The 25,393-nt window shown below is 33.3% G+C and overlaps 2 protein-coding genes across 3 annotated transcripts; both read right to left on the reverse strand.

The window, feature by feature from the left end:
• Nucleotides 1–2,457: 2,457 nt before the first annotated feature.
• LOC139432394 (uncharacterized) lies at nucleotides 2,458–6,455 on the reverse strand. Of its 2 annotated transcripts, XM_071200912.1 has the most exons (3): nucleotides 3,418–6,455; nucleotides 3,127–3,360; nucleotides 2,458–3,058 (listed from the first exon to the last, which is right to left on the reverse strand). In XM_071200912.1, exon 1 carries the CDS (start codon nucleotides 6,052–6,054, stop codon nucleotides 3,541–3,543), a length of 2,514 nt encoding a protein of 837 aa, XP_071057013.1. In that variant the 5' UTR covers nucleotides 6,055–6,455; the 3' UTR covers nucleotides 2,458–3,058; nucleotides 3,127–3,360; nucleotides 3,418–3,540. The 2 variants fall into 2 exon arrangements, with proteins under 2 accessions (XP_071057013.1, XP_071057012.1); XM_071200911.1 differs by having other exon boundaries at nucleotides 3,127–6,455.
• Nucleotides 6,456–7,904: 1,449 nt separating this feature from the next.
• LOC139432342 (matrix metalloproteinase-16-like) lies at nucleotides 7,905–9,500 on the reverse strand. Its single transcript, XM_071200822.1, has one exon. It carries the CDS (start codon nucleotides 9,498–9,500, stop codon nucleotides 7,905–7,907), a length of 1,596 nt encoding a protein of 531 aa, XP_071056923.1.
• Nucleotides 9,501–25,393: the final 15,893 nt, after the last annotated feature.

The raw sequence follows: 25,393 nt of genomic DNA on the forward strand, positions 1-25,393 counted from the left end.
TTTTCCACATTTTTGAAAAATTTTCGACATTGATGCATCTAGGAGCAAAAATGTTACAGACCATTGCGTTAAGGGTACAATTTGCTACAACTTTTGTAGTAAAAGTTTTTCTGTACTCTGCTTCCGATACCGTTTTTTTTCAACACTCTTCAATTTTCCACATTTTTGAAAAATTTTCGACATTGATGCATCTAGGAGCAAAAATGTTACAGACCATTGCGTTAAGGGTACAATTTGCTACAGCTTTTGTAGTCAAAGTTTTTCTGTACTCTGGTTCCGATACCGTTTTTTTTCAACACTCTTCTATTTTCCATATTTTTGAAAAATTCTCGATATTGATGCATCTGGGAGCAAAAATGTTACAGACCATTGCGTTAAGGGTACAATTTGCTACAACTTTTGTAGTAAAAGTTTTTTCTGTACTCTGCTTCCGATACCGTTTTTTTTCAACACTCTTCTATTTTCCACATTTTGGAAAAATTCTCGATGTTGATGCATCTGGGAGCAAAAATGTTACAGACCATTGCGTTAAGGGCACAATTTGCTACAATTTTTGTAGTAAAAGTTTTTCTGTACTATGCTTCCGATACCGTTTTTTTTCAACACTCTTCTATTTTTAACATTCTTGAAAAATTTTCGACATTGATGCATCTGGGAGCAAAAATGTTACAGGCCATTGCGTTAAGGGTACAATTTGCTACAACTTTTGTAGTAAAAGTTTTTCTGTACTCTGCTTCCGATACCGTTTTTTTTCAACACTCTTCTATTTTCCACATTTTTGAAAAATTTTCGACATTGATGCATCTAGGAGCAAAAATGTTACAGACCATTGCGTTAAGGGTACAATTTGCTACAGCTTTTGTAGTAAAAGTTTTTCTGTACTCTGCTTCCGATACCGTTTTTTTTCAACACTCTTCTATTTTCCACATTTTGGAAAAATTCTCGATGTTGATGCATCTGGGAGCAAAAATGTTACAGACCATTGCGTTAAGGGCACAATTTGCTACAATTTTTGTAGTAAAAGTTTTTCTGTACTATGCTTCCGATACCGTTTTTTTTCAACACTCTTCTATTTTTAACATTCTTGAAAAATTTTCGACATTGATGCATCTGGGAGCAAAAATGTTACAGACCATTGCGTTAAGGGTACAATTTGCTACAACTTTTGTAGTAAAAGTTTTTCTGTACTCTGCTTCCGATACCGTTTTTTTTCAACACTCTTCTATTTTCCACATTTTTGAAAAATTTTCGACATTGATGCATCTAGGAGCAAAAATGTTACAGACCATTGCGTTAAGGGTACAATTTGCTACAGCTTTTGTAGTAAAAGTTTTTCTGTACTCTGGTTCCGATACCGTTTTTTTTCAACACTCTTCTATTTTCCATATTTTTGAAAAATTCTCGATATTGATGCATCTGGGAGCAAAAATGTTACAGACCATTGCGTTAAGGGTACAATTTGCTACAACTTTTGTAGTAAAAGTTTTTTCTGTACTCTGCTTCCGATACCGTTTTTTTTCAACACTCTTCTATTTTCCACATTTTGGAAAAATTCTCGATGTTGATGCATCTGGGAGCAAAAATGTTACAGACCATTGCGTTAAGGGCACAATTTGCTACAATTTTTGTAGTAAAAGTTTTTCTGTACTATGCTTCCGATACCGTTTTTTTTCAACACTCTTCTATTTTTAACATTCTTGAAAAATTTTCGACATTGATGCATCTGGGAGCAAAAATGTTACAGACCATTGCGTTAAGGGTACAATTTGCTACAACTTTTGTAGTAAAAGTTTTTCTGTACTCTGCTTCCGATACCGTTTTTTTTCAACACTCTTCTATTTTCCACATTTTTGAAAAATTTTCGACATTGATGCATCTAGGAGCAAAAATGTTACAGACCATTGCGTTAAGGGCACAATTTGCTACAATTTTTGTAGTAAAAGTTTTTCTGTACTATGCTTCCGATACCGTTTTTTTTCAACTCTCTTCTATCTTTAACATTCTTGAAAAATTTTCGACATTGATGCATCTGGGAGCAATAATGTTACAGACCATTGCGTTAAGGGTACAATTTGCTACAACTTTTGTAGTAAAAGTTTTTCTGTACTCTGCTTCCGATACCGTTTTTTTTCAACACTCTTCTATTTTCCACATTTTTGAAAAATTTTCGACATTGATGCATCTAGGAGCAAAAATGTTACAGACAAAAATACAAAAATGTTACAGAATGCCGGTTCTAGACCGGAAGTTAATCCTGCCAATCCTGCGGTGACGTCACGCCTCAATGTATTAGGTATAGGGGGGATACCAACCAAAGTTTGGGGGAAAAAAAATTAGGTTGGTATTAAAAGTAACTAGAGATCTAGGGATTTTTAGAAAATTAAATAGAAAAATTTAAATACAATGGCGCCACCTATGATTGAGTGGGAATATGGGATTAAAAATAAAAAAAAATCATTACATTTCAAATTAACAATAAATTATATTAGCATAATATATAAAAAAACCAATATATAATATAATCTGTGATTAACTTGAAATGACTACATTTAAGAAATAGATGCCGATGGAATTTCATCATTTGAACCAATATTCTTTTTCTTCTTCTTTATAAATTCAATCTTTTGCACAGTACATGTCTTGTTAAGTTCAAGTTCTCCAAGATATACCAAACACATTTCACGTAGTTCAACAATTTCAGCATCGGAAATCACTTCAGCAATACGTTTAGGTAGAAACACAATAAATCCAGCTTCCAGTTCAACAATTACCGTAGGCCAAGCTCGGCTTGGAATACGTTTAGCTGCTACAATTGGATACGGTGTATGTAAATGTAAATCACTCACTTTTTTCTTAGGTAAAAATTCACACTGTCCTAAACGATTTAGATGTTCCATCTTTTCAATAAGCGGTGTATAAACTTCAAGTGAACAGTTTGGAGTGTAAGTTCGGAATGAATAAATTTCGCACCAGGCGGTAGAGATAATGTAACCGCAAAAAAAAATAATGTGGTTAGACGCAATAACATCTCTCTAGATAAACAAATTTCCAATAACAACTGTTGATAAAATTAAAAAAAACAAAATTATCAAAAGGAAAATTCAAGAAACAATAGAAATTACTCACAGTATAAAAAATAAATCGATCCTAAGTGTTCCCAACACATCCCAATGGTTGGTAAACCATGTTCTCCACAATCTCAATATGATTTCGATGGGCAACATCCCGTAAAGCTCAAATACATGAATTCTTTTTTTAGTCTTAAATTCACAAAGAATTGATTGAAGATTTTAAAATTGCAAACGTATCGTCCTTTAAAATCTCATTTTCATAACGTTTAGGTATATAGACTTTAAAATCCTGCAATTGAATTAAAACAATAAAAAAAATCTTGATGGTGTAAATTAACATACTTACCAATGAGATTTGAACCATAGCTAAAGTGTGATGTAAACAGAAAGTAAAGCGAATAAACAATTAAACCATCGAGAACTTTTCAATAAATTACAATAAATACGAATAAATTAACTTAAAATTAAACTATGTACTATCGTCATTAATACTATAATGACCCCAAGCGAATGTATTAATTCCATTATTACAAATATATCGCTTGGAATCATTTGGTGATAGAACCAATTTATTTTGTAATGCTGTAAATATGTTATGATTGAAACTTCTAAATAACGTTTGTTTTTTAAATAAAACCGATTTTGAATTTAAACAATCTAAATAATTTTGAAAAGATATGTTATGTTTAACAATAGCTTTCTTAACACCTTTAGATTTCTTTGTAACCCGACCATCAGCGACCCTATTCGCATACACTTTAGACCTCAAACCGATAAATTCAACCATTATGTTTCCGCAATTCTCGTCTTTCATTTTACCCAAAACAGCTTTATTATGTAACGGTATGTCAAACTGATTATCAGGACTGTAGTTCGATGTGTCAAATTTATCTAAATTCAATTTCACGTCTCTATAAACATCATCGGAATCAATTAGTACGGTGAAGCTATCGGTATCCATGTAACATAAGCGAATAGATTCACCGTACTTTGGTTTTAAGAAATCATAATAAAAATTATACATTAACAATTTAGACAATTCTAAAACCGTAAAACCAACATATAGAGGTTTATCGTAAACGACATGGAGACGATCCACTTGAATTGCCGAAAACGTTTCTGTGAATATGCTTATGCTTTTAAAATTTAATTTCGCAATTAAACTCCGAGCTCCTAAACGAGGACGACCGGAGATTTCGCTAGTATGAACATCATCCCAACTGGTCACTAATCTTACATCGACTCGCTTATCTACATTTTCCATGGTTTTACCAAAAACCGCATTATTCATTAACTTGAAAAAATCTTTTTCAAAAGAATTATTAGCGGATTGGCGTAATGCTGTATTCTTATCGATGTAAGATTTCAACCAGATAGACTGTCTGAACGATAAAACTCTATTAATTTTAGAAACTTTAAGACCGTTAGCAACGGCCTGCTTTAAATTTCTATAATGCACAACATAATTTGTTTTATTAAATAAATTTGGAATCAATCTTTTATCGCTTTCACATCTACCGTTAGGTGGTAAAATGTTTTCACATAAAAAAGGTAAATCATTATGCGTATCATGCAAATACTCGGGGTATTCGATATCTACATCTAAAATGTAACCGTAATCTGAAGTATCGGATATATTATTAAAATTAAAATTTAGAATTTGGGTATCATCTAACCACTTGAAACTGGAAACCGGTAAATATTGCGACATCGCCCATCCATACAAATTATTCGCGTCCCAATACATTAAATGCGATGATGGTAAATTGGGGTTATAATTATCCATATATTTATTATTAGCTTTAGCGTACCGTAGGGAGCATTGAGAAATACCTCCACGGATACCTTTCTTAATAAAATGAACTTGATCTATATCCGTCAATAATTCTAATTTAATTTTGGTGAATTTTAACATGGCATCCCAAGATAGCCCCGGTGCCGTATAATAATGCGCGGGATCTAAATCGTAAGTTTTAAAACAAACTTGCCTGAATTTTTCAAATACATCAGTCAATAAAAGAACATCTGTCTTTAAATACAAGTCGGAATATTGTTTCAAATTTTGACAATTAAATTCTTTCCACACACATTGAGCGTGCGAATATTGCTCATCGCTTATGTCTTCTAAATTTAATTTGTTGTAAAACATGCTTTTAGATGGTAGTGATGTATCATTTAGTTTGTCGAAAGAGGCTATATAATTGTATGGAAATACACCCTTTTTCGTTAACAATTTAAAATGTTCCGGGTGTGGAAAGAATTTACGTATATTGATAAAGTCATTTATTTCGAGGTTACCGGCTAAAGAGTCTAATGAAGATGCCATAAATCTAAACGAATCAACAAATCTTAATTTTAAAAAAATATTTTCAACAGTTTTATCTTCATTGATTAATTTATCGACAAACACTCTTTTACTGAAACTGATATATTTTTCTTTATTGTTCGGCAATACATCAAGTCCATATTCATCAGCATCAGCCATTTCTTTAATAAATAAATGGCAATCATAACCGCTAAAATTATGAAAGAATATTGGAATAGAATTTGGAAGTTTGAAATTTAGATTGCAATTTGCATGGGCGGGTCCCCGGTATTTACCACCAATATGACAATGATCGCGTACCTTAACCTGGTCAGATGTGAAAGGATTTTGACAAATATAACAATTTTCAGCTGAATCGAAATTGCGTTGCTCATCGGTTGTTAAAGGTATCATTGGTTTTACGGTTTTCAAGTATTTATTATAAATAGATTTAACATCATCGATTAATTTTGTGATAAAAACGTGAGATGCATCAAGTCCTGTATACGTTTCAAATTTATTAAAACTACTATCAATCGTGGAAACGATATAATAAGCGAAACTATAGGGTTGATGCATCTCAACTTTTTCGGTAAAAGATTTAGATGAATTGGGCTCACAAAAATCGATGGGTTGTAGAATCGATTCGAAGTCTGCATATATAACGAACGGGACCATCTGTGTGAATTTATAGTTATTAAATGATAAAATATTTTCGGGAGTGTGTAAGCCAAAATAATTAGGTTTTGATTTTAAATTTATCGTGGGAACAATTGTTTTTATATGATTACAATCGTGATTCTGATGTGTAATTAATTTTTCAGCAGATGGAAATCGGGTTAAACATCCATCACAAAGGTGTATAGAATGCTCATGGCGTGAAAACTGACGTGATATAAGCCTGGATAGGTTCTTAATTAATACAAAATGACTTTTCCCGCCGGTTTCATATAAATAGAGTAAATTTATATGAATTTCGCGTCTTTGTTTGGTAAAATAAATTGGTCCTTCCACCGTATACTTATTCGAATTCCTAACTAACTCATACACATTAATGCTTAAATTATTTAACTTTTCCACTTTAACAATGTCGTTAAAAGTAATGGGGAATCTAATACCTTGTAAATTAAGTGTTTCACTATAGTGAGGGTAGCTTGAAGTCCGGTCTTGATGAAGTTTTGCGGGATAAAGAGCTGCCATCAAACACCACGCTAGACATGCATCGTCTTCATAATTCTTAATATTGATGCATGCCTTTTTCTTTTCGATATCATGAGGTAAACGAATATATGATGACCCGGGTATGGGCTCAAATTTATTGATGTTCAGGAGCAGGTGAGATATAGAGTGGAAAGCCCACCCCGACCCACGCTCCTGAAACTCTTCGCTTTGAGTTAGAATATCCCGAGTCATCTCATCATAAACCTCATTCAACACAGTGGCGGCAGTGATAATTCTAAATTTTGTATTAAAATTTTTCTCCGACATAATAATTTCCTCATTCCCGTCATCATCATCAAATCCGGACTTAATATAATTTGCTAATAACTCAATTTGAGCTTTTACCGAACCATTCCTATTGAGATGTTGTTCAATCAGTCGATTAACTGTTTCACAACATTTCAATAGATATGACGGTATATCATCATCAGGTTGAGCTCCATCAATTCTATAGCAAACTACCCTATTTTTATAGCAAGACTTAAATTTTTTAACATTATCATCGATTATTTCAACATGCTCAGTTCTAAGATGGCATTCAAGCGAGATAAGTGATGGTAGTAAATCGCCACAAACTTGACATACCCTTCCATCGTTTTCGATCATGGACTCTAGACGTGCTGAATATCGATGACGCTTATTACCTAGTGGTGGTGGGGATGTTAATGGTGTTGGTACTACCATCTCCAAATTTGATTGATGTTTAGTAGATGTACCGGGAACTTCCATTTCTAGATTTGATCGATGTTCGATGGTTGATGGTAATGGTGGTGGTGGTGCTTGACGTTTCATAGATAACCCATGAGATCGTTTCAGATGTACGTTCAAGTTATCTCGTCTTGAAAATTTTCCTCCACACACGGTACAATCGAAATTAGTTTGACCATGTTTACCTCGCATATGCCTGTCAAGATTATGTTTCGCCGTAAAAGACACTTGACAGAACTCACAAATAAACATGTTTAGAGTTTTTTCTTTTCACTTTCGGAAATAAAAAATAACACGGTGTCTACGCGATCACGAACAAATGCTATTAACTATTAACTTTTCGGTAACCAGAACATCCTTTATATATCTATTGTCTTTAAATAATAAAACAAGTTGTAGATAATTGCGGTGAAAAACAGATAGTAGTTTCAAAAGAAAACAAAAAACCACAAACGGATGACAGTTGGACAAGATAATTAATTCTACTTCAAAAAACAAAAAACCACAAATGTATAAACAAGTGGAAAAATTTTTATTTACATAGAACCCAAATAAGTTTGTCGTTACATAGATTAAATCACATTTGATACATAACATATTTAATTTTCCGCTGGAATTGTGATATTTGATGAAATTATTGTAGATAATATATATTTGAGTTGATCAATTAAAGACTTATAGGGACAAGATATACCCAATAAAGATAGGTTCTTTTCCGAACTACTCACAACCTCTTTTAAATATTCATTGTAACGGATAATTATATTCCCAACAAAGAAATTTAATAAACCATCAGACGTTTTATATACACCACTGAAGTTGTTTGGAATTCCCGGAAAGAATTCATCTGCAGACATTATAATCTTTTTTCTTCTGTAAAAGTACTCATCTACCTGGATGATGTAATGTTTATCGAAAAAGATGTATGTCGAACCGTAATTACTGGTAACCACACCTCTAATTTTACTTACATCAGTTAAACCTAATTCCGTTTCAGAAAATCTATATTTATACCTTACAGTTAAACTCTTAATTTCAATTATATATATTTCATTTTTGATAATAAATGTGAATAGGCCATTTGAATCTACTGACACTACATAGTCATAGTCGCTATTGTCTAAAACCCCTCTCAAGGGGTGTATCCAATCTAAAATGTTTACAGCTTCGGATTGAATCGGTTTTTTAGTCTTTAGATCAATTAACCAAACCCACTGCTTAAAGAAAACGTAGTCTATTTTATCGTAAATTAAAAATGCTGTGAACTTTTCATCCACATCACATATATGGGAGACGTTTACAGTTGAGACTGATGTTGACCTTATTGTTGTTGTTGATGGTGATGGCCTTACTGTTGTTGTTCTTGTTGTTGTTGTTCTTGTTGTAGTCGAAGTTTGAGTTCTATTTGTAGTGGGAATTGAGGTTGTTGTAGAGATACTAGGTTTATCAAGTGATTTACGTCCATAGATTCTCTGTATATTATCAATGTCATGCCGACTTAAGGTTTCAACTCCACCATAATATGCATACATTACGGAATCATTTCGATTATTATGATCTAACCCTAAAGAGTGTCCAATTTCATGTATAATAACTGGTAATAAATTGACTTCATTTTCGTTATTATTAGTGAAATTCCAATTCTCGTCTATGTCTATATGAATTTCAACTTTATCTTTATGTATACTCGGATACTCTGCGTGAGCTAGCACACCTCCTTTACAGTCAAATTTAGCGGGGCAATTTATCCTAGGATTTTGGATAAGTGTATGATTCACACTTCGAAACCCGATTAAAATGTTAATATCTCGATAAGTTTTTTGAAATTGTAAATTTATATGCTCAGACCAAACGTTAAACGCCTTTCTAAATAGCTCTACGGACTGTAGATGATATGGTTGGAACAAACCCCATTTAATTTTAGTAAAGTTCCACTTACGCGTTATATGTTTATAGTTTAAATTTGTATAAACATCCAAATTACCACATCGGAGTTTTAACAGTAGCTTTAACGTATCATTATCAGCCTCCCCTGTTATAGGGAGATGATAGTAATTTTGAAAGTGAGATAGACCTTCAGCTAATATTTCCTGACGATCTAAATGTAAATTGGGTTGTTCGTCAAAGTCCACCGCCGAAATATGTCCATACTTAACAAGAAGGTTATAAATATCATCAGTATCGTCGTTTAACATTCCAGATATATATTTCAATATATATATCAACAGGTAAATAGATTTAAAATTAATATGGGGGTACATCTTAACTTGTTGTATGTTAAGGACTGAATGAATGAAAGTTCAATAGTTTACAAAATATATATATTTATTTTTTATAGTACAATACATTTTGATTGGTTTACAGCATAAATTTCGATTGGTTTACATAATTTTTTAATATTAATGCGTTGTTTTGCGAACATACGGCTGGGAACCCGTTATGACACCAACACACATCTAACGAAACATTTAATTTAATCTCTTCGGCTACATTACATTTTTCTAGCGATAGGTCGATAATCTTTAAATTCCTACAACATCGATTTGGATGGCATGGACGATTTTTCAAAAAATGTGCCTTCTGGTTCCCCTTCACATAGATGAGATCATAGTTTGAAATGGTATCATCGAGCAGCTTCAAACCCATACCTTGACTGATCCAGCCATCGTTAAAACCCAATCGATGATGATGCCGTTCTAAATATCTACAAGACTTCTGGTCCTTTTCGTTCAGCGCTCGGAATGGTTTGCTTGACTGAAGATGTAAATGTAACGTGTGGGATGTGTCTAAATCTATGAGAGTGACTTCTCTGGCTTCAAATTCTGAATCGACTTGAACACCTTGAATATCTACAACTGCCGTACGTCTGAATGTCATGATGGTAACTAATGTGTGTGCATAGCATGGACGTCATATATATAGTCAATGGTAGTTGTTTTTTTCCACGGTTAACCACATTTTATCATTGTGGACATCCTGTTTGTCTATAACGTCCTGCACCTGCATCTGCACAGTTGTTTTTCTCTGTGGCTGACCACATTTTTTTATCAATGTGGATATCCTGTTAGTTTATGATTACCGACACCTCACCACTCAATGGTTTATATGTATACATGCAGTCTCGAATTTGTTTTTTCTAAAGGGGTTGTTACTGCTATATATTGCTCTTGAAGCAAAGGTTCAGATGTATGGTTCCTTGTTTTAATGGGGTTTGTTCCAACCATATCCTCCACAGTCCGTAGACGTTCCCCATTAACTATAAGAATTCCATCCGCCAACGGTATAATTTGATCAGAAACCAATCTGTTTTACCCATCCAACCGATTTTCAGTTTGAAAAAGTATCGGTGTTACAACCGATAAAAGCGGTTGGTCAGATAAAACAGATCGGTTAAAACCGGCCTGTTAAAATTTATCTGTTAAAACAGTTTATATAACAACTTGCGACAATCCTTAACGTCCCCCAGTAACTATAAGAATTCCATCCGTCAACGGTATAATTTGATCAGAAACCAATCTGTTTTACCCATCCAACCGCTTTTCAGTTTGAAAAAGTATCGGTGTTACAACCGATAAAAGCGGTTGGTCAGATAAAACAGATCGGTTAAAACCGGCCTGTTAAAATTTATCTGCTAAAACAGTTTATATAACAACCTGTGACAATCCTTAACGTCCCCCAGTAATTATAAGAATTCCATCCGTCAACGGTATAATTTGATCAGAAACCAATCTGTTTTACCCATCCAACCGCTTTTCAGTTTGAAAAAGTATCGGTGTTACAACCGATAAAAGCGGTTGGTCAGATAAAACAGATCGGTTAAAACCGGCCTGTTAAAATTTATCTGTACCAATCTGTTTTACCCATCCAACCGCTTTTCAGTTCGAAAAAGTATCGGTGCCGATAAAAGCGGTTGGTCAGATAAAACAGAAGGCTCTATAAATACTTTAGTCTTTACGGGAATCATAAATGGTTACATCTTTTGAATGACGTAGCTAAAATTTATAACGCTTCAAAGCATAGGACTACAAAGCTAGCTCCTAATTTAATAAATTCTAAATCTATTGAAAATCAGCTTCTCAGTACAGTCTACAATTTCGTAAAAATTACTGGTAAATGAAAGTCTAAAGTTGGTGATACGGTACGAATCAGTAGACATAAACATGTTTTCGATAAAGGATACCTACCAAATTGGACTACTGAATTGTTTAAAATTGCTAAAGTTCAGATAACAAACCCTGTAACATATTTGTTGGAGGATATGAATGGTCAACCCATTTCAGGAGCATTTTATGAATTTGAGCTCAGTTTATCTAAACAACCTGACGTTTATCTCGTTGAAAAAGTGATAAGAAGGAGGAAAGGGGATAGATTGTACGTGAAATGGTTAGGTTTTGATTCGTCTCAGAACAGTTGGATTTCTAAAGAAAATGTATTGTAAAGATTAAATATACATTTTATTGGTTTAAATAAATTTTTTCATTTAATACATTGTTTTTTATTTAAAATATAGTTGTTTTTTCACGCGCATTTGCGCTTGTGGTTAACAAACTTTCCATAGCAACTGTTGGTAAAAGATAAAAAGATAAAAATAAAGATTATCGAAAGGAAAGTTCGAGAAACAATAGAAATACTCACATTATAAAAAAATTAAACTTCATTTAAATTTATAAAATTTAAAATATCCATTAGATAGGTAGAACCTTTAAAGATCAATCCGATAGAATTGATTGAAGATGTTAAAATTGTAAACGTATCATCCTTTAATATCTCATCTTCATAACATTTAGGTATATAGACTTTAAAATCCTCCAATTCAATTAAAACTTTGGGATATGTACTACTCGAATTAACATGTCTCTCAATTCCTATTATACGATATACTCTATTACACTCCAAACGAGAGACTCTAACCAAGGTTTTACTGGATCTTGCATATATATTGTTAAGTAAATCAAGTTTACTATTCAATGACGCACCAATTTGATTAAAATTTTCCATTTTTAACCGATATAGAACCGATGAAATCAATCTGTGGGACACAACTGATTAAAATGTTATTCTAAGTAAATAGATAATAAAATAAAAAAATAACACGTGCATAATAAAGTGAAACCACAAAAACCGCAATTATCACAACTGAGAAATACATCTGCAAAAAATACAGTGGCGAACAAACGAAATACCACGAAAAACAAATTACCACAAAAAAAACAGATAAATTTCTTCGGATGACAACATCGGGAAATAGGACAGATAGAAAATTAATATAAAATGTAGTGAAAAAGACATTATAGAATTAGTTCAATCTAAACCAGAACATAAACATCAAATTATAAAAGGATGAGTTATAAACAGCCATCAAGCCTATCTGATTCAGCAGCCGAGGTTGTGAATTTAAGACTAAAAAGAGAATTCATGTATTTGAGCTTTACGGGATGTTGCCCATCGAAATCATATTGAGATTGTGGAGAACATGGTTTACCAACCATTGGGATGTGTTGGGAACACTTAGGATCGATTTATTTTTTATACTGTGAGTAATTTCTATTGTTTCTCGAATTTTCCTTTTGATAATTTTATTTTTTTTAATTTTATCAACAGTTGTTATTGGAAATTTGTTTATCTAGAGAGATGTTATTGCGTGTAACCACATTATTTTTTTTTTGCGGTTACATTATCTCTACCGCCTGGTGCGAAATTTATTCATTCCGAACTTACACTCCAAGCTGTTCACTTGAAGTTTATACACCGCTTATTGAAAAGATGAAACATCTAAATCGTTTAGGACAGTGTGAATTTTTACCTAAGAAAAAAGTGAGTGATTTACATTTACATACACCGTATCCAATTGTAGCAGCTAAACGTATTCCAAGCCGAGCTTGGCCTACGGTAATTGTTGAACTGGAAGCTGGATTTATTGTGTTTCTACCTAAACGTATTGCTGAAGTGATTTCCGATGCTGAAATTGTTGAACTACGTGAAATGTGTTTGGTATATCTTGGAGAACTTGAACTTAACAAGACATGTACTGTGCAAAAGATTGAATTTATAAAGAAGAAGAAGAAGAATATTGGTTCAAATGATGAAATTCCATCGGCATCTATTTCTTAAATGTAGTCATTTCAAGTTAATCACAGATTATATTATATATTGGTTTTTTTATATATTATGCTAATATAATTTATTGTTAATTTGAAATGTAATGATTTTTTTTTATTTTTAATCGTATATTCACACCACCACCACCATTTAATTTTTCAGCTCAAGTTACGCTAATTTACAGTTCAATTCTCAATCATAGCTAGCGTCATTATATTTAAATTTTTCTGTTTAATTTTATAAAAAATTCCTAAATCTAGTACTTACACCACTCAATCATAGGTGGCGCCATTGTATTTAAATTTTTCTATTTAATTTTCTAAAAATCCCTAGATCTCTAGTTACTTTTAATACCAACCTAATTTTTTTTCCCCCAAACTTTGGTTGGTATCCCCCCCTATACCTAATACATTGAGGCGTGACGTCACCGCAGGATTGGCAGGATTAACTTCCGGTCTAGAACCGGCATTCTTACACTACTACAGACCATTGCGTTAAGGGTACAATTTGCTACAGCTTTTGTAGTAAAAGTTTTTCTGTACTCTGGTTCCGATACCGTTTTTTTTCAACACTCTTCTATTTTCCATATTTTTGAAAAATTCTCGATATTGATGCATCTGGGAGCAAAAATGTTACAGACCATTGCGTTAAGGGTACAATTTGCTACAACTTTTGTAGTAAAAGTTTTTTCTGTACTCTGCTTCCGATACCGTTTTTTTTCAACACTCTTCTATTTTCCACATTTTGGAAAAATTCTCGATGTTGATGCATCTGGGAGCAAAAATGTTACAGACCATTGCGTTAAGGGCACAATTTGCTACAATTTTTGTAGTAAAAGTTTTTCTGTACTATGCTTCCGATACCGTTTTTTTTCAACACTCTTCTATTTTTAACATTCTTGAAAAATTTTCGACATTGATGCATCTGGGAGCAAAAATGTTACAGACCATTGCGTTAAGGGTACAATTTGCTACAACTTTTGTAGTAAAAGTTTTTCTGTACTCTGCTTCCGATACCGTTTTTTTTCAACACTCTTCTATTTTCCACATTTTTGAAAAATTTTCGACATTGATGCATCTAGGAGCAAAAATGTTACAGACCATTGCGTTAAGGGCACAATTTGCTACAATTTTTGTAGTAAAAGTTTTTCTGTACTATGCTTCCGATACCGTTTTTTTTCAACTCTCTTCTATCTTTAACATTCTTGAAAAATTTTCGACATTGATGCATCTGGGAGCAAAAATGTTACAGACCATTGCGTTAAGGGTACAATTTGCTACAACTTTTGTAGTAAAAGTTTTTCTGTACTCTGCTTCCGATACCGTTTTTTTTCAACACTCTTCTATTTTCCACATTTTTGAAAAATTTTCGACATTGATGCATCTAGGAGCAAAAATGTTACAGACCATTGCGTTAAGGGTACAATTTGCTACAACTTTTGTAGTAAAAGTTTTTCTGTACTCTGCTTCCGATACCGTTTTTTTTCAACACTCTTCTATTTTCCACATTTTTGAAAAATTTTCGACATTGATGCATCTAGGAGCAAAAATGTTACAGACCATTGCGTTAAGGGTACAATTTGCTACAGCTTTTGTAGTAAAAGTTTTTCTGTACTCTGGTTCCGATACCGTTTTTTTTCAACACTCTTCTATTTTCCATATTTTTGAAAAATTCTCGATATTGATGCATCTGGGAGCAAAAATGTTACAGACCATTGCGTTAAGGGTACAATTTGCTACAACTTTTGTAGTAAAAGTTTTTTCTGTACTCTGCTTCCGATACCGTTTTTTTTCAACACTCTTCTATTTTCCACATTTTGGAAAAATTCTCGATGTTGATGCATCTGGGAGCAAAAATGTTACAGACCATTGCGTTAAGGGCACAATTTGCTACAATTTTTGTAGTAAAAGTTTTTCTGTACTATGCTTCCGATACCGTTTTTTTTCAACACTCTTCTATTTTTAACATTCTTGAAAAATTTTCGACATTGATGCATCTGGGAGCAAAAATGTTACAGACCATTGCGTTAAGGGTACAATTTGCTACAACTTTTGTAGTAAAAGTTTTTCTGTACTCTGCTTCCGATACCGTTTTTTTTCAACACTCTTCTATTTTCCACATTTTTGAAAAATTTTCGACATTGATGCATCTAGGAGCAAAAATGTTACAGACCATTGCGTTAAGGGTACAATTTGCTACAACTTTTGTAGTAAAAGTTTTTCTGTACTCTGCTTCCGATACCGTTTTTTTTCAACACTCTTCTATTTTCCACATTTTTGAAAAATTTTCGACATTGATGCATCTAGGAGCAAAAATGTTACAGACCATTGCGTTAAGGGTACAATTTGCTACAGCTTTTGTAGTAAAAGTTTTTCTGTACTCTGGTTCCGATACCGTTTTTTTTTCAACACTCTTCTATTTTCCATATTTTTGAAAAATTCTCGATATTGATGCATCTGGGAGCAAAAATGTTACAGACCATTGCGTTAAGGGCACAATTTGCTACAATTTTTGTAGTAAAAGTTTTTCTGTACTATGCTTCCGATACCGTTTTTTTTCAACACTCTTCTATTTTTAACATTCTTGAAAAATTTTCGACATTGATGCATCTGGGAGCAAAAATGTAACAGACCATTGCGTTAAGGGTACAATTTGCTACAACTTTTGTAGTAAAAGTTTTTCTGTACTCTGCTTCCGATACCGTTTTTTTTCAACACTCTTCTATTTTCCACATTTTTGAAAAATTCTCGATATTGATGCATCTGGGAGCAAAAATGTTACAGACCATTGCGTTAAGGGTACAATTTGCTACAACTTTTGTAGTAAAAGTTTTTTCTGTACTCTGCTTCCGATACCGTTTTTTTTCAACACTCTTCTATTTTCCACATTTTGGAAAAATTCTCGATGTTGATGCATCTGGGAGCAAAAATGTTACAGACCATTGCGTTAAGGGCACAATTTGCTACAATTTTTGTAGTAAAAGTTTTTCTGTACTATGCTTCCGATACCGTTTTTTTTCAACACTCTTCTATTTTTAACATTCTTGAAAAATTTTCGACATTGATGCATCTGGGAGCAAAAATGTTACAGACCATTGCGTTAAGGGTACAATTTGCTACAACTTTTGTAGTAAAAGTTTTTCTGTACTCTGCTTCCGATACCGTTTTTTTTCAACACTCTTCTATTTTCCACATTTTTGAAAAATTTTCGACATTGATGCATCTAGGAGCAAAAATGTTACAGACCATTGCGTTAAGGGTACAATTTGCTACAACTTTTGTAGTAAAAGTTTTTCTGTACTCTGCTTCCGATACCGTTTTTTTTCAACACTCTTCTATTTTCCACATTTTTGAAAAATTTTCGACATTGATGCATCTAGGAGCAAAAATGTTACAGACCATTGCGTTAAGGGTACAATTTGCTACAGCTTTTGTAGTAAAAGTTTTTCTGTACTCTGGTTCCGATACCGTTTTTTTTTCAACACTCTTCTATTTTCCATATTTTTGAAAAATTCTCGATATTGATGCATCTGGGAGCAAAAATGTTACAGACCATTGCGTTAAGGGCACAATTTGCTACAATTTTTGTAGTAAAAGTTTTTCTGTACTATGCTTCCGATACCGTTTTTTTTCAACACTCTTCTATTTTTAACATTCTTGAAAAATTTTCGACATTGATGCATCTGGGAGCAAAAATGTAACAGACCATTGCGTTAAGGGTACAATTTGCTACAACTTTTGTAGTAAAAGTTTTTCTGTACTCTGCTTCCGATACCGTTTTTTTTCAACACTCTTCTATTTTCCACATTTTTGAAAAATTTTCGACATTGATGCATCTAGGAGCAAAAATGTTACAGACCATTGCGTTAAGGGTACAATTTGCTACAGCTTTTGTAGTCAAAGTTTTTCTGTACTCTGGTTCCGATACCGTTTTTTTTCAACACTCTTCTATTTTCCATATTTTTGAAAAATTCTCGATATTGATGCATCTGAGAGCAAAAATGTTACAGACCGTTGCGTTAAGGGTACAATTTGCTACAACTTTTGTAGTAAAAGTTTTTTCTGTACTCTGCTTCCGATACCGTTTTTTTTCAACACTCTTCTATTTTCCACATTTTGGAAAAATTCTCGATGTTGATGCATCTGGGAGCAAAAATGTTACAGACCATTGCGTTAAGGGCACAATTTGCTACAATTTTTGTAGTAAAAGTTTTTCTGTACTATGCTTCCGATACCGTTTTTTTTCAACACTCTTCTATTTTTAACATTCTTGAAAAATTTTCGACATTGATGCATCTGGGAGCAAAAATGTTACAGACCATTGCGTTAAGGGTACAATTTGCTACAACTTTTGTAGTAAAAGTTTTTCTGTACTCTGCTTCCGATACCGTTTTTTTTCAACACTCTTCTATTTTCCACATTTTTGAAAAATTTTCGACATTGATGCATCTAGGAGCAAAAATGTTACAGACCATTGCGTTAAGGGTACAATTTGCTACAACTTTTGTAGTAAAAGTTTTTCTGTACTCTGGTTCCGATACCGTTTTTTTTCAACACTCTTCTATTTTCCACATTTTGGAAAAATTCTCGGTGTTGATGCATCTGGGAGCAAAAATGTTACAGACCATTGCGTTAAGGGCACAATTTGCTACAATTTTTGTAGTAAAAGTTTTTCTGTACTATGCTTCCGATACCGTTTTTTTTCAACTCTCTTCTATCTTTAACATTCTTGAAAAATTTTCGACATTGATGCATCTGGGAGCAAAAATGTTACAGACCATTGCGTTAAGGGTACAATTTGCTACAACTTTTGTAGTAAAAGTTTTTCTGTACTCTGCTTGCGATACCGTTTTTTTTCAACACTCTTCTATTTTCCACATTTTTGAAAAATTTTCGACATTGATGCATCTAGGAGCAAAAATGTTACAGACCATTGCGTTAAGGGTACAATTTGCTACAACTTTTGTAGTAAAAGTTTTTCTGTACTCTGCTTCCGATACCGTTTTTTTTCAACACTCTTCTATTTTCCACATTTTTGAAAAATTTTCGACATTGATGCATCTAGGAGCAAAAATGTTACAGACCATTGCGTTAAGGGTACAATTTGCTACAGCTTTTGTAGTCAAAGTTTTTCTGTACTCTGGTTCCGATACCGTTTTTTTTCAACACTCTTCTATTTTCCATATTTTTGAAAAATTCTCGATATTGATGCATCTGAGAGCAAAAATGTTACAGACCGTTGCGTTAAGGGTACAATTTGCTACAACTTTTGTAGTAAAAGTTTTTTCTGTACTCTGCTTCCGATACCGTTTTTTTTCAACACTCTTCTATTTTCCACATTTTGGAAAAATTCTCGATGTTGATGCATCTGGGAGCAAAAATGTTACAGACCATTGCGTTAAGGGCACAATTTGCTACAATTTTTGTAGTAAAAGTTTTTCTGTACTATGCTTCCGATACCGTTTTTTTTCAACACTCTTCTATTTTTAACATTCTTGAAAAATTTTCGACATTGATGCATCTGGGAGCAAAAATGTTACAGACCATTGCGTTAAGGGTACAATTTGCTACAACTTTTGTAGTAAAAGTTTTTCTGTACTCTGCTTCCGATACCGTTTTTTTTCAACACTCTTCTATTTTCCACATTTTTGAAAAATTTTCGACATTGATGCATCTAGGAGCAAAAATGTTACAGACCATTGCGTTAAGGGTACAATTTGCTACAACTTTTGTAGTAAAAGTTTTTCTGTACTCTGGTTCCGATACCGTTTTTTTTCAACACTCTTCTATTTTCCACATTTTGGAAAAATTCTCGGTGTTGATGCATCTGGGAGCAAAAATGTTACAGACCATTGCGTTAAGGGCACAATTTGCTACAATTTTTGTAGTAAAAGTTTTTCTGTACTATGCTTCCGATACCGTTTTTTTTCAACTCTCTTCTATCTTTAACATTCTTGAAAAATTTTCGACATTGATGCATCTGGGAGCAAAAATGTTACAGACCATTGCGTTAAGGGTACAATTTGCTACAACTTTTGTAGTAAAAGTTTTTCTGTACTCTGCTTCCGATACCGTTTTTTTTCAACACTCTTCTATTTTCCACATTTTTGAAAAATTTTCGACATTGATGCATCTAGGAGCAAAAATGTTACAGACCATTGCGTTAAGGGTACAATTTGCTACAACTTTTGTAGTAAAAGTTTTTCTGTACTCTGCTTCCGATACCGTTTTTTTTCAACACTCTTCTATTTTCCACATTTTTGAAAAATTTTCGACATTGATGCATCTAGGAGCAAAAATGTTACAGACCATTGCGTTAAGGGTACAATTTGCTACAGCTTTTGTAGTCAAAGTTTTTCTGTACTCTGGTTCCGATACCGTTTTTTTTCAACACTCTTCTATTTTCCATATTTTTGAAAAATTCTCGATATTGATGCATCTGAGAGCAAAAATGTTACAGACCGTTGCGTTAAGGGTACAATTTGCTACAACTTTTGTAGTAAAAGTTTTTTCTGTACTCTGCTTCCGATACCGTTTTTTTTCAACACTCTTCTATTTTCCACATTTTGGAAAAATTCTCGATGTTGATGCATCTGGGAGCAAAAATGTTACAGACCATTGCGTTAAGGGCACAATTTGCTACAATTTTTGTAGTAAAAGTTTTTCTGTACTATGCTTCCGATACCGTTTTTTTTCAACACTCTTCTATTTTTAACATTCTTGAAAAATTTTCGACATTGATGCATCTGGGAGCAAAAATGTTACAGACCATTGCGTTAAGGGTACAATTTGCTACAACTTTTGTAGTAAAAGTTTTTCTGTACTCTGCTTCCGATACCGTTTTTTTTCAACACTCTTCTATTTTCCACATTTTTGAAAAATTTTCGACATTGATGCATCTAGGAGCAAAAATGTTACAGACCATTGCGTTAAGGGTACAATTTGCTACAACTTTTGTAGTAAAAGTTTTTCTGTACTCTGGTTCCGATACCGTTTTTTTTCAACACTCTTCTATTTTCCACATTTTGGAAAAATTCTCGGTGTTGATGCATCTGGGAGCAAAAATGTTACAGACCATTGCGTTAAGGGCACAATTTGCTACAATTTTTGTAGTAAAAGTTTTTCTGTACTATGCTTCCGATACCGTTTTTTTTCAACTCTCTTCTATCTTTAACATTCTTGAAAAATTTTCGACATTGATGCATCTGGGAGCAAAAATGTTACAGACCATTGCGTTAAGGGTACAATTTGCTACAACTTTTGTAGTAAAAGTTTTTCTGTACTCTGCTTCCGATACCGTTTTTTTTCAACACTCTTCTATTTTCCACATTTTTGAAAAATTTTCGACATTGATGCATCTAGGAGCAAAAATGTTACAGACCATTGCGTTAAGGGTACAATTTGCTACAACTTTTGTAGTAAAAGTTTTTCTGTACTCTGCTTCCGATACCGTTTTTTTTCAACACTCTTCTATTTTCCACATTTTTGAAAAATTTTCGACATTGATGCATCTAGGAGCAAAAATGTTACAGACCATTGCGTTAAGGGTACAATTTGCTACAGCTTTTGTAGTAAAAGTTTTTCTGTACTCTGGTTCCGATACCGTTTTTTTTCAACACTCTTCTATTTTCCATATTTTTGAAAAATTCTCGATATTGATGCATCTGGGAGCAAAAATGTTACAGACCATTGCGTTAAGGGTACAATTTGCTACAACTTTTGTAGTAAAAGTTTTTTCTGTACTCTGCTTCCGATACCGTTTTTTTTCAACACTCTTCTATTTTCCACATTTTGGAAAAATTCTCGATGTTGATGCATCTGGGAGCAAAAATGTTACAGACCATTGCGTTAAGGGCACAATTTGCTACAATTTTTGTAGTAAAAGTTTTTCTGTACTATGCTTCCGATACCGTTTTTTTTCAACACTCTTCTATTTTTAACATTCTTGAAAAATTTTCGACATTGATGCATCTGGGAGCAAAAATGTTACAGACCATTGCGTTAAGGGTACAATTTGCTACAACTTTTGTAGTAAAAGTTTTTCTGTACTCTGCTTCCGATACCGTTTTTTTTCAACACTCTTCTATTTTCCACATTTTTGAAAAATTTTCGACATTGATGCATCTAGGAGCAAAAATGTTACAGACCATTGCGTTAAGGGTACAATTTGCTACAACTTTTGTAGTAAAAGTTTTTCTGTACTCTGGTTCCGATACCGTTTTTTTTCAACACTCTTCTATTTTCCACATTTTGGAAAAATTCTCGGTGTTGATGCATCTGGGAGCAAAAATGTTACAGACCATTGCGTTAAGGGCACAATTTGCTACAATTTTTGTAGTAAAAGTTTTTCTGTACTATGCTTCCGATACCGTTTTTTTTCAACTCTCTTCTATCTTTAACATTCTTGAAAAATTTTCGACATTGATGCATCTGGGAGCAAAAATGTTACAGACCATTGCGTTAAGGGTACTATTTGCTACAACTTTTGTAGTAAAAGTTTTTCTGTACTCTGCTTCCGATACCGTTTTTTTTCAACACTCTTCTATTTTCCACATTTTTGAAAAATTTTCGACATTGATGCATCTAGGAGCAAAAATGTTACAGACCATTGCGTTAAGGGTACAATTTGCTACAACTTTTGTAGTAAAAGTTTTTCTGTACTCTGCTTCCGATACCGTTTTTTTTCAACACTCTTCTATTTTCCACATTTTTGAAAAATTTTCGACATTGATGCATCTAGGAGCAAAAATGTTACAGACCATTGCGTTAAGGGTACAATTTGCTACAGCTTTTGTAGTAAAAGTTTTTCTGTACTCTGGTTCCGATACCGTTTTTTTTCAACACTCTTCTATTTTCCATATTTTTGAAAAATTCTCGATATTGATGCATCTGGGAGCAAAAATGTTACAGACCATTGCGTTAAGGGTACAATTTGCTACAACTTTTGTAGTAAAAGTTTTTTCTGTACTCTGCTTCCGATACCGTTTTTTTTCAACACTCTTCTATTTTCCACATTTTGGAAAAATTCTCGATGTTGATGCATCTGGGAGCAAAAATGTTACAGACCATTGCGTTAAGGGCACAATTTGCTACAATTTTTGTAGTAAAAGTTTTTCTGTACTATGCTTCCGATACCGTTTTTTTTCAACACTCTTCTATTTTTAACATTCTTGAAAAATTTTCGACATTGATGCATCTGGGAGCAAAAATGTTACAGACCATTGCGTTAAGGGTACAATTTGCTACAACTTTTGTAGTAAAAGTTTTTCTGTACTCTGCTTCCGATACCGTTTTTTTTCAACACTCTTCTATTTTCCACATTTTTGAAAAATTTTCGACATTGATGCATCTAGGAGCAAAAATGTTACAGACCATTGCGTTAAGGGTACAATTTGCTACAACTTTTGTAGTAAAAGTTTTTCTGTACTCTGGTTCCGATACCGTTTTTTTTCAACACTCTTCTATTTTCCACATTTTGGAAAAATTCTCGGTGTTGATGCATCTGGGAGCAAAAATGTTACAGACCATTGCGTTAAGGGCACAATTTGCTACAATTTTTGTAGTAAAAGTTTTTCTGTACTATGCTTCCGATACCGTTTTTTTTCAACTCTCTTCTATCTTTAACATTCTTGAAAAATTTTCGACATTGATGCATCTGGGAGCAAAAATGTTACAGACCATTGCGTTAAGGGTACAATTTGCTACAACTTTTGTAGTAAAAGTTTTTCTGTACTCTGCTTCCGATACCGTTTTTTTTCAACACTCTTCTATTTTCCACATTTTTGAAAAATTTTCGACATTGATGCATCTAGGAGCAAAAATGTTACAGACCATTGCGTTAAGGGTACAATTTGCTACAGCTTTTGTAGTAAACGTTTTTCTGTACTCTGGTTCCGATACCGTTTTTTTTCAAAACTCTTCTATTTTCCATATTTTTGAAAAATTCTCGATATTGATGCATCTGGGAGCAAAAATGTTACAGACCATTGCGTTAAGGGTACAATTTGCTACAACTTTTGTAGTAAAAGTTTTTTCTGTACTCTGCTTCCGATACCGTTTTTTTTCAACACTCTTCTATTTTCCACATTTTGGAAAAATTCTCGATGTTGATGCATCTGGGAGCAAAAATGTTACAGACCATTGCGTTAAGGGCACAATTTGCTACAATTTTTGTAGTAAAAGTTTTTCTGTACTATGCTTCCGATACCGTTTTTTTTCAACACTCTTCCATTTTTAACATTCTTGAAAAATTTTCGACATTGATGCATCTGGGAGCAAAAATGTTACAGACCATTGCGTTAAGGGTACAATTTGCTACAACTTTTGTAGTAAAAGTTTTTCTGTACTCTGCTTCCGATACCGTTTTTTTTCAACACTCTTCTATTTTCCACATTTTTGAAAAATTTTCGACATTGATGCATCTAGGAGCAAAAATGTTACAGACCATTGCGTTAAGGGTACAATTTGCTACAACTTTTGTAGTAAAAGTTTTTCTGTACTCTGGTTCCGATACCGTTTTTTTTCAACACTCTTCTATTTTCCACATTTTGGAAAAATTCTCGGTGTTGATGCATCTGGGAGCAAAAATGTTACAGACCATTGCGTTAAGGGCACAATTTGCTACAATTTTTGTAGTAAAAGTTTTTCTGTACTATGCTTCCGATACCGTTTTTTTTCAACTCTCTTCTATCTTTAACATTCTTGAAAAATTTTCGACATTGATGCATCTGGGAGCAAAAATGTTACAGACCATTGCGTTAAGGGTACAATTTGCTACAACTTTTGTAGTAAAAGTTTTTCTGTACTCTGCTTCCGATACCGTTTTTTTTCAACAATCTTCTATTTTCCACATTTTTGAAAAATTTTCGACATTGATGCATCTAGGAGCAAAAATGTTACAGACCATTGCGTTAAGGGTACAATTTGCTACAGCTTTTGTAGTAAACGTTTTTCTGTACTCTGGTTCCGATACCGTTTTTTTTCAAAACTCTTCTATTTTCCATATTTTTGAAAAATTCTCGATATTGATGCATCTGGGAGCAAAAATGTTACAGACCATTGCGTTAAGGGTACAATTTGCTACAACTTTTGTAGTAAAAGTTTTTTCTGTACTCTGCTTCCGATACCGTTTTTTTTCAACACTCTTCTATTTTCCACATTTTGGAAAAATTCTCGATGTTGATGCATCTGGGAGCAAAAATGTTACAGACCATTGCGTTAAGGGCACAATTTGCTACAATTTTTGTAGTAAAAGTTTTTCTGTACTATGCTTCCGATACCGTTTTTTTTCAACACTCTTCTATTTTTAACATTCTTGAAAAATTTTCGACATTGATGCATCTGGGAGCAAAAATGTTACAGACCATTGCGTTAAGGGTACAATTTGCTACAACTTTTGTAGTAAAAGTTTTTCTGTACTCTGCTTCCGATACCGTTTTTTTTCAACACTCTTCTATTTTCCACATTTTTGAAAAATTTTCGACATTGATGCATCTAGGAGCAAAAATGTTACAGACCATTGCGTTAAGGGTACAATTTGCTACAGCTTTTGTAGTAAAAGTTTTTCTGTACTCTGGTTCCGATACCGTTTTTTTTCAACACTCTTCTATTTTTAACATTCTTGAAAAATTTTCGACATTGATGCATCTGGGAGCAAAAATGTTACAGACCATTGCGTTAAGGGTACAATTTGCTACAACTTTTGTAGTAAAAGTTTTGCTGTACTCTGCTTCCGATACCGTTTTTTTTCAACACTCTTTTATTTTCCACATTTTGGAAAAATTCTCGATATTGATGCATCTGGGAGCAAAAATGTTACAGACCATTGCGTTAAGGGCACAATTTGCTACAATTTTTGTAGTAAAAGTTTTTCTGTACTCTGGTTCCGATACCGTTTTTTTTCAATTCTCTTCTATCTTTAACATTCTTGAAAAATTTTCGACATTGATGCATCTGGGAGCAAAAATGTTACAGACCATTGCGTTAAGGGC

The sequence above is a fragment of the Onthophagus taurus genome, unplaced genomic scaffold (genome assembly GCF_036711975.1).
Source record: "Onthophagus taurus isolate NC unplaced genomic scaffold, IU_Otau_3.0 ScKx7SY_15, whole genome shotgun sequence".
NCBI lineage: Eukaryota > Metazoa > Arthropoda > Insecta > Coleoptera > Scarabaeidae > Onthophagus > Onthophagus taurus.